Raw genomic sequence first — 12,428 nt, forward strand, 5'->3', positions numbered from 1 at the left:
CTTTATTCTACGTTAGTTCTAGCTTCTATTCCCCTAGTTCTAGCTTGTATACCCACAGTTCTAGCTTCTATCTTGCTAGTTCTAAACCTAACAAGGGTTTTTTACATGCACACTTGCTAGTTCTTTATTCTACGTTAGTTCTAGCTTGTATACCCCCAGTTCTAGCTTGTATACCCCCAGTTCTAGCTTCTATCTTGTTAGTTCTAAACCCAACAAGGGTTTTTTACATGCACACTTGCTAATTCTTTATTCTACGTTAGTTCTAGCTTCTATTCCCCTAGTTCTAGCTTCTATCTTGCTAGTTCTAGCTAGTTCTAGCTCTAATTAATCTTAGTTCTAGGCTCTTGGGAACGGAAAAAAGCTCCTCCTACCTCCGACGGAGCCCATCGAGACACCCTGACGACCCCGACAACCTCCTCCCACCTCCGGTAAGCCCGGACAGCGGCGAAAATATCTGAACAACGAAGAACAAACCCGAACGGTGAGAAATTGCACTGCAGAAAACTATAGTTTTGTGCCGACTTCACACGCACTTTCTGATCGCCTCCAATCTCTATTTCCACTGATTTTTTCTTTGGTGAGTAACCCTACATGTTACCTATCACCTATAATTTGTATCACGCTCTAACTCATTCTCTATCTCTCTCGGTAACATTCGAAACATCGCTCGACGGCAGCAGCGAGCAGAAAACAGCAGCGCCGTGCCGACTTCGCGCGTGTTTTACGGCCATCTCCGGTCTCCGTTTTCACTACCGTCTGTGCCGGTGTGTAGCCCTTTATATTGTCTATCACACGGTATCTTCCTTTCTTTTTGGCTCATTTTCTACTTCTCGTTATATTGCTTCGAATATCGCTCGGCGGCACCGTGTCAATTTCATTCATAGAGATACATTAATACACATTTTCGTTCTTTCTTAATTACGACATTTGTCTTCATTCCCCTTCTACTATACTTCTCTTTGCCTTTCTTTTTTTTCTTTTTTTTCTTTTCTTCTTCTAGCTAATAGATTAATGCTCTGTGCGTCTCGGTCAGGACGACGAGCTTGAGAAAGCTCTTCGTTTTAGAGAGAGGTGAGAGAGAGAGGGATGAGAGAGAGAGAGAGAGAGAGAGAGAGCAGATGAGAGAGAGAGATGATGTGAGTGCTGGGTCAGAGAGATTGAGGAGAGAGGATAAGGATAGTTTGGGAATTTTAGCTTAGCTGGCATCACTAGTAGAAAAACTAGCAACCTAGACGGAACAAACTAGACGGAATTTTATTCCGTCTAGTTTGGGTCAAACTAGACGGAATTAAGTCCGTCTAGTTTGTTCCGTCTAGGTTGAAACAAACTAGACGGAAATTTCCGTCTCGTTTGTTAATCTAGACGGAAAAATCAATCTAGACGGAAGTTCCGTCTAGGTTGCCTCAACGTAGACGGCAATTTCCGTCTAGGTTAAAGGTCAACCTAGACGGAATTTCCGTCTAGGTTGACTAGTCAACCTAGACGGATATTCCATTCTAGCATTAGAGAGAAAATAAAAACTAGCTAATATCCTCACATAGAATACAATTCTTGAGTCTTGATATAGCTTGAGTTGGATGAAGCTTCTATATGAATTTGTTGTTCTTGAAATAACATTGCTTCATCATTATGCCTCCTCCTCCTTTAAATATCATCGTTGTAGCATATATTCCATCCATCCTCCATAGAAAAGAATGAAGCCGCGTCAACTCACAGGTACTGAGATCGTTCAATTACTTGAGGGGTTTCCAAAAGTTGTGTTTGGGAAAAAACGCTATTCTAAATTTAGCCCGCTCAGAGTAAGAGATTATTTAAAGTCAAAAAGGCCACTGAAGCGTAAGCGAAAGGTCCGGAAAATGCAAGTTGAGGAAGAAGACCAAAAATTACCTAGAGGATGGACTAAATTTAGTATCTTCTTTCAGCTACCTTATTGGCAAAATCTTAAAATCCGCCACAACTTAGATGTCATGCATATTGAGAAAAATATATGTGATAACATAGTATCAACTCTCCTACAAGATGCAAACAAGTCGAAGGATGATCTACGGGCGCGCCAAGATCTGACTGCTTTGAATATCCGAAATGATTTGCAAGCTCAAGATGTTGGACTTAAAAAATTAAAGTTGCCTCCGTCTCGTGTTACACTGACAAATGAGCAGATGCAACGATTTTGTGAAATTCTCAAATCAGTAAAGTCTCCGGATGGTTACTCTGCTAACATTTCAAATAATGTCCAAGTGCAAGAGCGAAAACTCTTAGGTCTGAAGACCCATGATTATCACGTTCTTCTCCATCAATTGCTTCCTGTTGCAATCCGTAACAATATGGATAAAGAAGCGTCGAAGATTATTATTGAGTATTGTGGGTTTTTCAGAAAATTATGCTCTAAAGTCATAGATGTAGATGAATTTAAAAAACTTGAAGCTGAGGTCCGAGTTACTCTATGCAATATGGAAGTAATATTCCCTCCTTCTTTTTTTACGGTTATGGTCCATCTTACCCAGCATCTTGCAAGAGAGGCTAGAATCGCCGGACCTGTTACTTATCGTTGGATGTATCCGATTGAGAGGTAAATTATATTTTTTTTTGCATTCATTACTTGTATATGCGTTTTTGAAATTACCGTGCTAATAATTAGTTATTTTGATTCTAAGATACTTGGGCTCCATGAAACATAATGTTCGCAATCGAGCTCGTCCAGAAGGCTCGATAGCTGAAGGATACGTGGCAAATGAATGCTTTATTTTTGCATCACGTTACATGCGCCAGAAGAAAACCACGGCTCAAGTACCAGATAAGGAGAGAAAGCGTGAAAAATATCCGAGATCTCTCTTAGAACAAATTCATGCATATGTGCTGGAAAACCTTGATATGTTCGCAGACTATCGAAGGTAACAAATAACACCCGAAATATAGATGAGACTATTCATTTTACATAATGTTCGCAATGCAAACTTATATATTGTTTATGTAGGCGACATTTGGAGAAGCTTAAGAATGAAACAACCGGTAGGAATGCAGCGCATAATATTCAGAAAAGACATAGGAAAGAATTTTCTGATTGGTTAAGATTTGATGTAAGTATTTAACAATTAATTTATGAACATTCATAATATAACATCCCCTAAATATTCTGAAATTTTTTGTCTTAGGTTGATAAATCACTTCTTGATGGTACTACGTTACCAGATGAAATTATTATACATGCACAACGCCCTTATTATGAAGTGAGACGTTATAATGAGCATTTGATCAATGGATATAAATTTCGAACGCTAGAGACTGATGATAGGAGGGTAACTCAGAACAGTGGGGTCATGGGCTTGTTTGCTCAAGAATGTTTTTCAAGTACAAGAGATCAGAACCCAATTCTAGCTGACATACTATATTATGGCCAATTAGAAGATATTGTTGAAGTAATTTACGGGTTTGGTAAACCAAAACAATGTACTTACACGATGTTCAAGGTTCGGTGGTGTCCTGCAAAAAAGCAAAAGGATCATTATGGATTTACACTTGTCAATCTCCATCGAGAAGTATATACGGATGAGAAATTCATTTTTGCAGAACAAGCTGATCAGTGCTTCTTCGTGAGAGATCCGAATGTCATATCTGATTGGGTGGTTTTGTACAAGGAGCCAAGATCTGTTGTTCTACCTAATAACAATGAAAAAAATATTGAAGAAAGTGAATATAATTATAGTGAACCAATTGGTTCATCTGATGATGTTTGGCAAGAATTCTCTTACGCACAGAATGTGGCGTTGGATGTAGGTATGTAATATATATGTTACACTGCATTAAAGTTTTTTAGCTAATCATAATAAGAACAATGCATTTCATAATAACTTATCTCATGAGCATGTATATTTTTTTTCTTAACTATGTTAATAATTGAAATTGCAGATGAGGAGGATGAGGAGACTCTTTGACCTCGAGGGTGATCGATCACGTAGTATCACCCCTGGTAGTGGTGCTGATGATACACTACCATCTCCGGATGCAGGTATAAAAATTAATTAATACTTTAATATATTTTATCAATTATTAATTATCTAGCTAATAGTGATTAATTTGTTGCAGATGCGGGTTATTCATCACCTGGCCCCTCTGATGCAGTACCAGAACCATCCCCTGATGCAGGTATTCAATATTATAATGCTCAATTATAATGGTTAATTAAAAACTATATTAATGATTCTCCTTTCTTATGTAGGGGATACTTGGACACCGACATATCCATCTTATACATTCCACACGGACTTGCGGCCAAAGACACAGGACTATCTTAGTTTACCTTTACCTCCAGCCTCTCATAAGTCTATGGCTGACGCAAGGAAGTACCATACACGTGCTGCGAGAAAATTAGAAGAAATGCGTGAAATGATTGAGACACGAAAGAAGGTTGCACTCGCAGCAAAGGAAAGAGAGATAGCGAATGGTAAATTGTATAAATACTTTTAATTTTCACATTTGTATATTATATGATATATTATCATGTTATTATTGTAGGTGCTAAGAAGGATCGTATCGAGAACAGACGTGGCGGAGGTAAGCCTGATTCCAAACAACCGCCAAGAGGAATGAGGGCAATAATTCGGTGGAATAGTTCTAATTTGCCCGTTGGTCCATGGTCGACCCGCTTGAATGCATATATTGGGGTTCTAGTGCGTAGAGCGACCATTATCAACCCTTATTTTCAATTTCGAGAACTACCATGGAGCGCATACGAGGCGATATGGACAGCGCTTATGGTAACTACATATTGCTATTACTTTTTATTTATTAATAATTAGTATTTGATATTAAATTATCTTTCCTAAATGTGTATGTAAATCTACAGGACTGCTTCTGCCTTGAGGACTTTGAGGGGGCTTGGAATTATGTGTTCAATGTTAAGGTTGAAGTAGTTCTCAAACAATGGAGGCATGAGATCAAACATGAAACCTATGACAGGTATGAGGAGGACTGGCAGAGGTTTTTAAACCTCGACGCCCGAGTTGACGAGGTTCATTTCACAGCTCTCCTCATGTATTGGGACAGCGATGCCTCCAAGGTTAGTTTCATGAAAATTACTTTATACTTTTAAGATATTAATTTATTGCATATTTGCTAATTTTTTTCTTTTAAAAAAGAATAAATCCACGAAGGGGTCAGAAAATAGAAGAAAGAAGCTGCATGACCACCACTTGGGCTCACACTCCTATGCCAATCTGGAGGATGTTTATTGTCAGGATACGGTAGATTTCCGTCTAAAGTTTTGATGAATTTAATGATTAGTATGATTATGAGTGTGATAATATATAATATGACAGGGAAAATCATTAATGCCAATACACTTGAGGGCGAAAGCGGCGTATGGCATTTTCCGTGATAGATATAGGGGTGATGAGAAGAATCGAGATAAGATCAAGGCAAATCTCGAGTTGGTGGTGAGAGTTATACATATCTTGTGTAGTATTATTAATTCTATTTTGTTGTTAATATTATGAGGAAATGAGAACACAAATAACATTGTCTTTACCATGAAATAATTATATATTTGTGCTTTAGGAGGGATTTGAGGCTGCATCAAAGGAGGCTGCAACTGTGTATATGTCGCAGCAGGAGGAACAATCTGAGCCGGACCCTCACATGCTTTCTGCAGAGGACAACATTACTCTCACACAGCATTTGATGGGTCATAATAGGTATGGATGTAGAAAATTTGAATCAATTTGAATACTACATTCCTATTTATATTTTTTTATCATTATTGAATTCGAGAGGTAAATTTAATATTTATTTCTCCCTAAACATAGGAGAGGGAGATATCCTCTGCATGGTGTTGGAGCTTCACCCGGCGTAAGCATGAGGTCATCCACAGCATCCTCCACACCATTTACATCCATGAGAGCAGCCCCGCCTCGGTTCCAGGCTATGCCATTTGTCGCACGTATCTCTGCATATTTGCTTGACAAGATTGACTCGGAGCTACATATCCAGGTGACTAATGAGATGACAAAAGTTGCGCTGACGGCGAACTCGATGGATGATCTCCTGGGGTATGTCATGCAATATTTAAGCGGTGCGATTCCTCATAGCGCGTATGGTGGTGTTATACGGATTATAAGCTCGCTTGGCGATAATTCCGGTGCTGGTCAGAGCAACACTCAGGTACCTTTTTTTTCCTTAAAATAATAAATTCATTTATATTTAATATGTATTAAACACCCCTTAATGATTATTCAATTGACCATTCAGAGTGGAGATATTGGAGGGAGCAGCACACGTTCTCGTAACCGGGATAGAGATACTGCCGACGACGACGACTGATGAGGTTTATGAGGTTTTTTGTACATTTTTAATGCAATGAACAGCTTTATCTGTTATAACAATACTTATATGCTTGTTGGATGTATATATTAGACGGTCTTGGTTGATGCATATTTTGAAGTAGATAGTTGGATTTGTTTATTATGCTGGAATTGATTATATTATGGCTGGATCTGTGCATTATGTTGGATTTGAATATTTTTGGGTTTGAATGGAATTGTCTAAAATCTTGATTATATTTGGATGGTTGGATGTATTCATATATACAGTATTTATTGTATGTATTCATGTATTGGTGTAATTGTACAGGGAAATACAAATTGTAATATATTTTTTTTGCTGGAAAAAGAGCAATCTAGACGGAATTCCGTCTAGTATGAATCAAACTAGACGGAAATTCCGTCTAGGTTGTAATAATCAACCTAGACGGATTTCCGTCTAGGTTGATTCATCATAGACGGAATTCCGTCTAGGATCAACCTAGACGGAATTCCGTCTAGGTTGACAACCTAGACGGATTTCCGTCTAGGTTGTGAACCTAGACGGTTTCCCGTCTAGGTTGTTAACGTAGACGGATTTCCGTCTAGGTTAACAATCTAGACGGAAATATAACTTCCGTCTAGGTTGGTTTCCGTCTAGATTGATCAATTTAGACGGAAATCCGTCTAGTTTGATCCAAACTAGACGGTAACAGAATAAACCAATCTACCTAGACGGATTTCCGTCTAGATGACCCAACCTAGACGGATTGTAGACCAACCTAGACGGAAATTTCCGTCTAGGTTGGTCGTTTTTCTACTAGTGCATGTGATAATTGATAAAAAGGGGCTGCAGTACAAAGTGTCATACTTCAAGGGGCTGATCCACATGGGGAAAATTATGAGGGGCCTTGTCACATGAAGTTTCTGCTTTTAGGGACTGGACACATTTTTTCCAAAAAACATTTTACAAAGTTTTACAATTTTCAGAAGTTAAATAAATATTTTACAAATTGTTTAAGTGTGTCAAAATCAGTGTTTTTGGAATGTATCAGAATGCGGTCAATCGGACCGGTCGACCGCACCTATGATCATTCGTCAGTGGGCAGCAGAGAGTTTGTCGGTCGACCGGTGCGGTCGACCGAGAGTTCGATATGTTCTTCGATCGACCGCATCAGTCGACCGAAGATGTGTCTGCTTGTTTACCCGGGCTCGGATCTGCATCGCGGTCGACCGAAAATTTCGTCGGTCGACCGCCAAGTTTTTTAAAACTGTAACTTTCATCCTTTTTTCGGTGCCGCTCAGTACAGATTTGAGCGACGCTTGTTTCCAGATTTTTGGGGATTAAGGGTATGGGTTTAAACAGCTATTTTCAAAAACTGGGACACTGAGGAAGAAGAAGAGGTTGAGTTTAAATAGGTGAAAACTTGCTCACATCATATGACGGGCAACAAAGAGTTATTTGCAACCCTATCAAGGATTGAAGGAGGCAACGTCTCCTTCGGTGGTGGTGAGAAAGGTAAAATCGTTGGTATTGGTTCTATTGGTAAGAAACCTTCACCCGTTATAGAAGATGTTTATTTGGTAAATGGTTTGAATCATAATCTTCTTAGCATTAGCCAATTGAGTGATAAAGGTTTTGATATTTCTTTTAAACCAGACAAATGCATCATTAGTATGAATGAAAAAATTGTTTTTATTGCTAATCGCAAATCTAATGTATACTTTTTTGAGATGAATGAACTAGTGAATCAAGATGTGAAGTGTCTTGCGGCAATTGATGAAAACCATTGGATTTGGCATAAGAAACTTGGACACGTAAATATGGAATTGATATCAAAATTGTCTAAGAGAAATCTTGTAAAAGAGTTACCTAGATTGCACTTCATCAAGGATAGTACATGTGAGGATTGTGCCAAAGGTAAACAAACAAAATCTTCCTTCAAATTCATCAATGAGGTATCGACTTCCAAACCTTTGCAGTTACTTCATCTTGATTTGTTTGGTCCTATGCGTGTTCTCTTGGAGGCAAACACTATGTTTTTATGATTATTGATGATTTCTCTCGTTTTACATGGACAATATTTCTTGCAAATAAAAATGATTGTTTTGAAGAATTTTCAAATCATGTCAAACGAATTGAAAATGAAAAAGATTTAAAAGTTGTGAAAATTAGAAGTGATCATGGAGGTGAATTTCAAAATGATTTTTTCTATAATTTTTGTGCTCATCATGGTATAACTCACATGTTTTCCGCTCCTAGAACACCACAACAAAATGGTGTTGTTGAACGGAAAAATCGCACCATACAAGAGATGGCACGCACTATGCTAAATTCATTTGATTTGCCAAAATATTTTTGGGCCGAAGCCGTCAATACGGCTTGCCATGTTTTAAATCGTGTTTTGATTAGACTAAAGATTAAGAAATCTCCCTATGAACTTTTTTATGGAAAAACTCATTTTATTGGTTATTTTCGTATCTTTGGTTGTAAATGTTTTATTTTAAATATAAAAGATCATCATGACAAATTTGATTCCAAAATTGATGTTGGTATTTTCTTAGGTTATGCACCTCGAAGTAAGGCTTATAGGGTCTTCAATAAACGAAGTCTCATTGTTGAAGAATCTATAAATGTTACTTTTGATGAGACTAATGTTGGTTCTCAAGTTGTTTTACCTAGGAAAGATGATGATGATGATGATGAGGGAGGATTGGACTTTTTACAAATCAATAATACTCCCTCTATAGAAGCTCAAAAGGATATGGATAGATCCAATGCTCATGAACAAGTTGAACTTCCTAAAGCTTGGGAATTTGCATCAAACCATCCAAAGGAACAAATAATTGGGAGTCCTTAAAAGGAGTTGTTACTCGCTCAAAAGCTTTGAGTCAGTGTGGTAATGTTGCATTCTTATCTCAACTAGAACCTAAAAAGATTAATGATGCTTTAAATGATGAATTTTGGGTTTTGGCTATGCATGAAGAACTTAATAATTTTCAAAGAAATGATGTTTGGAAATTAGTTCCTAGACCTAACAATGCTAGTGTTATTGGTACTAAATGGGTTTTTAGAAACAAACTTGATGAACATGGCATTGTTACTAGAAATAAAGCTCGTTTGGTTGCCCAAGGATACAATCAAGAGGAGGGCATAGACTATGATGAAACCTTTGCACCGGTTGCAAGGTTGGAATCTATTAGGATGTTTTTTTGCATTTGCTAGCTTTAAAAATTTCAAACTATTTCAAATGGATGTCAAAAGTGCTTTCTTAAATGGTTTTATAGAAGAGGAAGTGTATGTTGAGCAACCCCCCGGTTTTATAGATCATAATTTTCCAAATCATGTTTACCGGGTACAAAAAGCCTTATATGGGTTGAAACAAGCTCCTAGTTATGTTCTCTCTTCAGGTATTTCAACACACGTCAATCAAGCGTTAAAGATTCAAGTTCATTTGCGTGGATTTACCTAGGTATATGTTAGTTTACTTACATATATAGTATGATTATATCTAAGCTCAATATATATACACTTAACACGATTTTTGACGTTTTCTATCTTATAGATAATTTTTCATTAAACATTGTTAAAATATCTTTATCTTATGTTTACAGCTCTTTCATACTTCACTATATACATATATTATATGCACAAGATATATGTATATTTACAAGTCCTATATCAAAGTTCACTTTCATAAAATTACAGGTTTTCTAAGCATTCTTCAAAAACAGGTAGTTTTCACAAACTAAAATTGATTTTCCAGAAATTCTTTTTCAAACATGTTTATTTTATCATTTAGAAACTTTCCCCAAAGTTTCATTATTTTTGAACTTGATTTGATATTTTTTCTGGATTTTCAAACTAGCCCCAAAACCTGAATTTTTACATATATCAGAATTCGGTCGACCGGTACGGTCGACCGACAGTTGTTCCTTTTCTGAGTAAATTTCCAGAGAGCCCTCCGGCCGATCGGAATTTATATCGGACGACCGAAATTTTCAAAACGGTCGACCGAAATTTCAGTCGGTCGACCGCCAGCTTTAAATCTTCGTTCTCTGGGTTTTTTGAACTAAGCGGTCGACCGGACCGGTCGACCGCCGAGTTGTCAGAAAGAGCCTAACGGTTAGTTTTTTCAAATAGGTCTTTTGGTCTTTTACCTATTTCTAGCTGTAGTATTGGGGTGCTATATATACCCCATTGCTGCTCTTCCTCACAGATATCCAAGAAATCCAAGTTTGTTGTTTAACAAGTTATTAATCGCGTTTAAGAGCTGTTTAAGAGTTGTTTCATCAATCTGTTTTCAAGAGAAGTTTTTCTACAACAAGAAGAGGCTTTCAAACCCTATTGGAATCATCATTTCTTCAGCTCTTCTTGTTCATTGAGAAGTTTTCTAAACTCTTTCCTATATAGCTTATTATTTCACTTTCATTTGATTAAGCTATATTCATTGAGTTATATTTATTGAGTTTCATTCACTATTATCACACACACTTATTGAGCTTGATATTCTCATATTATATATTGTGGGTTGTAGTGTGGGATTTAGTGAGTCACTCAGTTCTCATTTGTTATTTGAGAACAAATTCTTGTATTGAACATTTATTTGTGAGATTCACTTGTAACACACTTGTACACCGAGAGAAGTGTGAGGAGAGAGAGACGGGGTCAAATCCAATAGGAGTGGCGTCGATTGACGAACCTAGGGAGAGGTTGTAATCGAGCACTTGAGGAGGAGGACACGGGCTAGGTTCATACACTTAGTGTGTGAAGTGTGATTGTTGAGTGATTGTGTAGTGTGAGAGTTTTCGGTGAACTTATAAACCGAGTGTGTAGAAGTTCCGGCTTCCAAACCGGATTGTGATAGTGGATATCTCCTCGAGGTGAGGAGCGGGGACGTAGGTCGTGGGGACCGAACCTCGTGAACATATCGTGTGTTTGTGTTTTGGTTGGCGTACATATTATTCATCTTTATTGCTCATATTCATATCTTGCAAGAACAAATTGATCAACATACTTTTAATTGCTATTAATTGGGATTAGATTAGCATAAGACCCTAATCACCCCACCCCCTCTAGGGTCTAACACTAAAGACGCTAACAAGGCGTTGAATTCTCAGAAGAAAACGTACTCGTCGGACGAAGACGTTATACCTGGGAAGTCGTGCCAACACACAATAGGTTGCTCCAGTTATCAAACTGATGAGTTATACTATCAAGCTGGGGTGCGAACAAATCCAGGAAAAGGAGCACCCGAGATACGGATTCTCGTTGTCTGTGTGCCAAAATTATCAAGGTGGTGTTGTCAGAATGTTGATGTTCCAAAGCTGCCCCGGAGAGAGTTTTAGTATTTGAAAGAATCTCTACTGGAACGTCCAAGTCCAACCCAAGGCGTTTCCATAGGAAAAGATCTGCCCTTCAAGATGATGAACTTCCAGAAGTCATAATAAATATGACTGATAAGGGAAAGTCGATTCGACCTTCTAGCTCTGACCCGCTAATATCTCATCGTCTAACCCGGTTGTGATTGGGAACCATTAGACAAAGAGATTATCAGCGAATGCAGAGGGGATTATCCTCGGATGATAAAGCATCAGATGCCAACTCAGTAGTCGCTTCTGGCAAAATGATGTCTAGCCCAGGACAATCCCACGAGGCATCATGATCAACACCGAGCAAATCGCCAAAATTCTCAAGGATGCTCTAACCAAGCAGAAAGAAGCATTCAAAATTAAAATGGAAATGGCTATGTTACGGATGAGGGAAGAGCATGACCAACAAATTCGGGCTCTGTCTAATCAGTTTGGTGAATCCAGCCGTCATAACCTTACTGACCAAGCAGGTAGTGATTCAGATGTGGATGAACGTCTTAATGCTAAGAACCCTTCCGTTGATCAGAACACTGGCGGTGGTCCTACTGAAGACAACAACACCAGGGGTGGTCCCGCCAATGATGACAACACTAGGGGTGGCCCCGTTGTTCCTCTCACAAATCGTCCGAAGCATGATACAGATGAGGACGAAAAGATGAAGGACCTTGAGAGAAAAGTCAACGCTCTGATGTCTGATCGAGAGGTAATGAAGACCAGGATTCCGTGTCCTTACCCGAGAGAGTGGGATTCGATCCCGTATCC

The 12,428-nt window shown here is 38.3% G+C and overlaps 2 protein-coding genes across 3 annotated transcripts; both read left to right on the plus strand.

Moving 5' to 3' along the window:
- Window positions 1,789-3,242, plus strand: LOC109833927. Of its 2 annotated transcripts, none has more exons than XR_002245385.1 (3): window positions 1,789-2,569; window positions 2,655-3,077; window positions 3,153-3,242. XR_002245385.1 is itself a non-coding variant. In XM_020401791.1 (3 exons), exons 1-3 carry the CDS (start codon window positions 1,857-1,859, stop codon window positions 3,087-3,089), a joined length of 1,065 nt encoding a protein of 354 aa, XP_020257380.1. In that variant the 5' UTR covers window positions 1,789-1,856; the 3' UTR covers window positions 3,090-3,242. The 2 variants fall into 2 exon arrangements, 1 of the variants encoding a protein (XP_020257380.1); XM_020401791.1 differs by having other exon boundaries at window positions 2,655-2,891; window positions 2,975-3,242.
- LOC109833928 lies at window positions 3,860-6,470 on the plus strand. Its single transcript, XM_020401792.1, has 10 exons — window positions 3,860-4,006; window positions 4,084-4,143; window positions 4,217-4,441; window positions 4,513-4,754; window positions 4,844-5,056; window positions 5,136-5,240; window positions 5,316-5,432; window positions 5,554-5,690; window positions 5,802-6,156; window positions 6,244-6,470. The coding sequence occupies exons 1-10, from the start codon at window positions 3,907-3,909 to the stop codon at window positions 6,313-6,315; spliced, it is 1,626 nt and encodes a 541-aa protein (XP_020257381.1). The 5' UTR covers window positions 3,860-3,906; the 3' UTR covers window positions 6,316-6,470.

The sequence above is a fragment of the Asparagus officinalis genome, chromosome 3 (assembly GCF_001876935.1).
Source record: "Asparagus officinalis chromosome 3, Aspof.V1, whole genome shotgun sequence".
In the NCBI taxonomy this organism is placed as follows: domain Eukaryota; kingdom Viridiplantae; phylum Streptophyta; class Magnoliopsida; order Asparagales; family Asparagaceae; genus Asparagus; species Asparagus officinalis.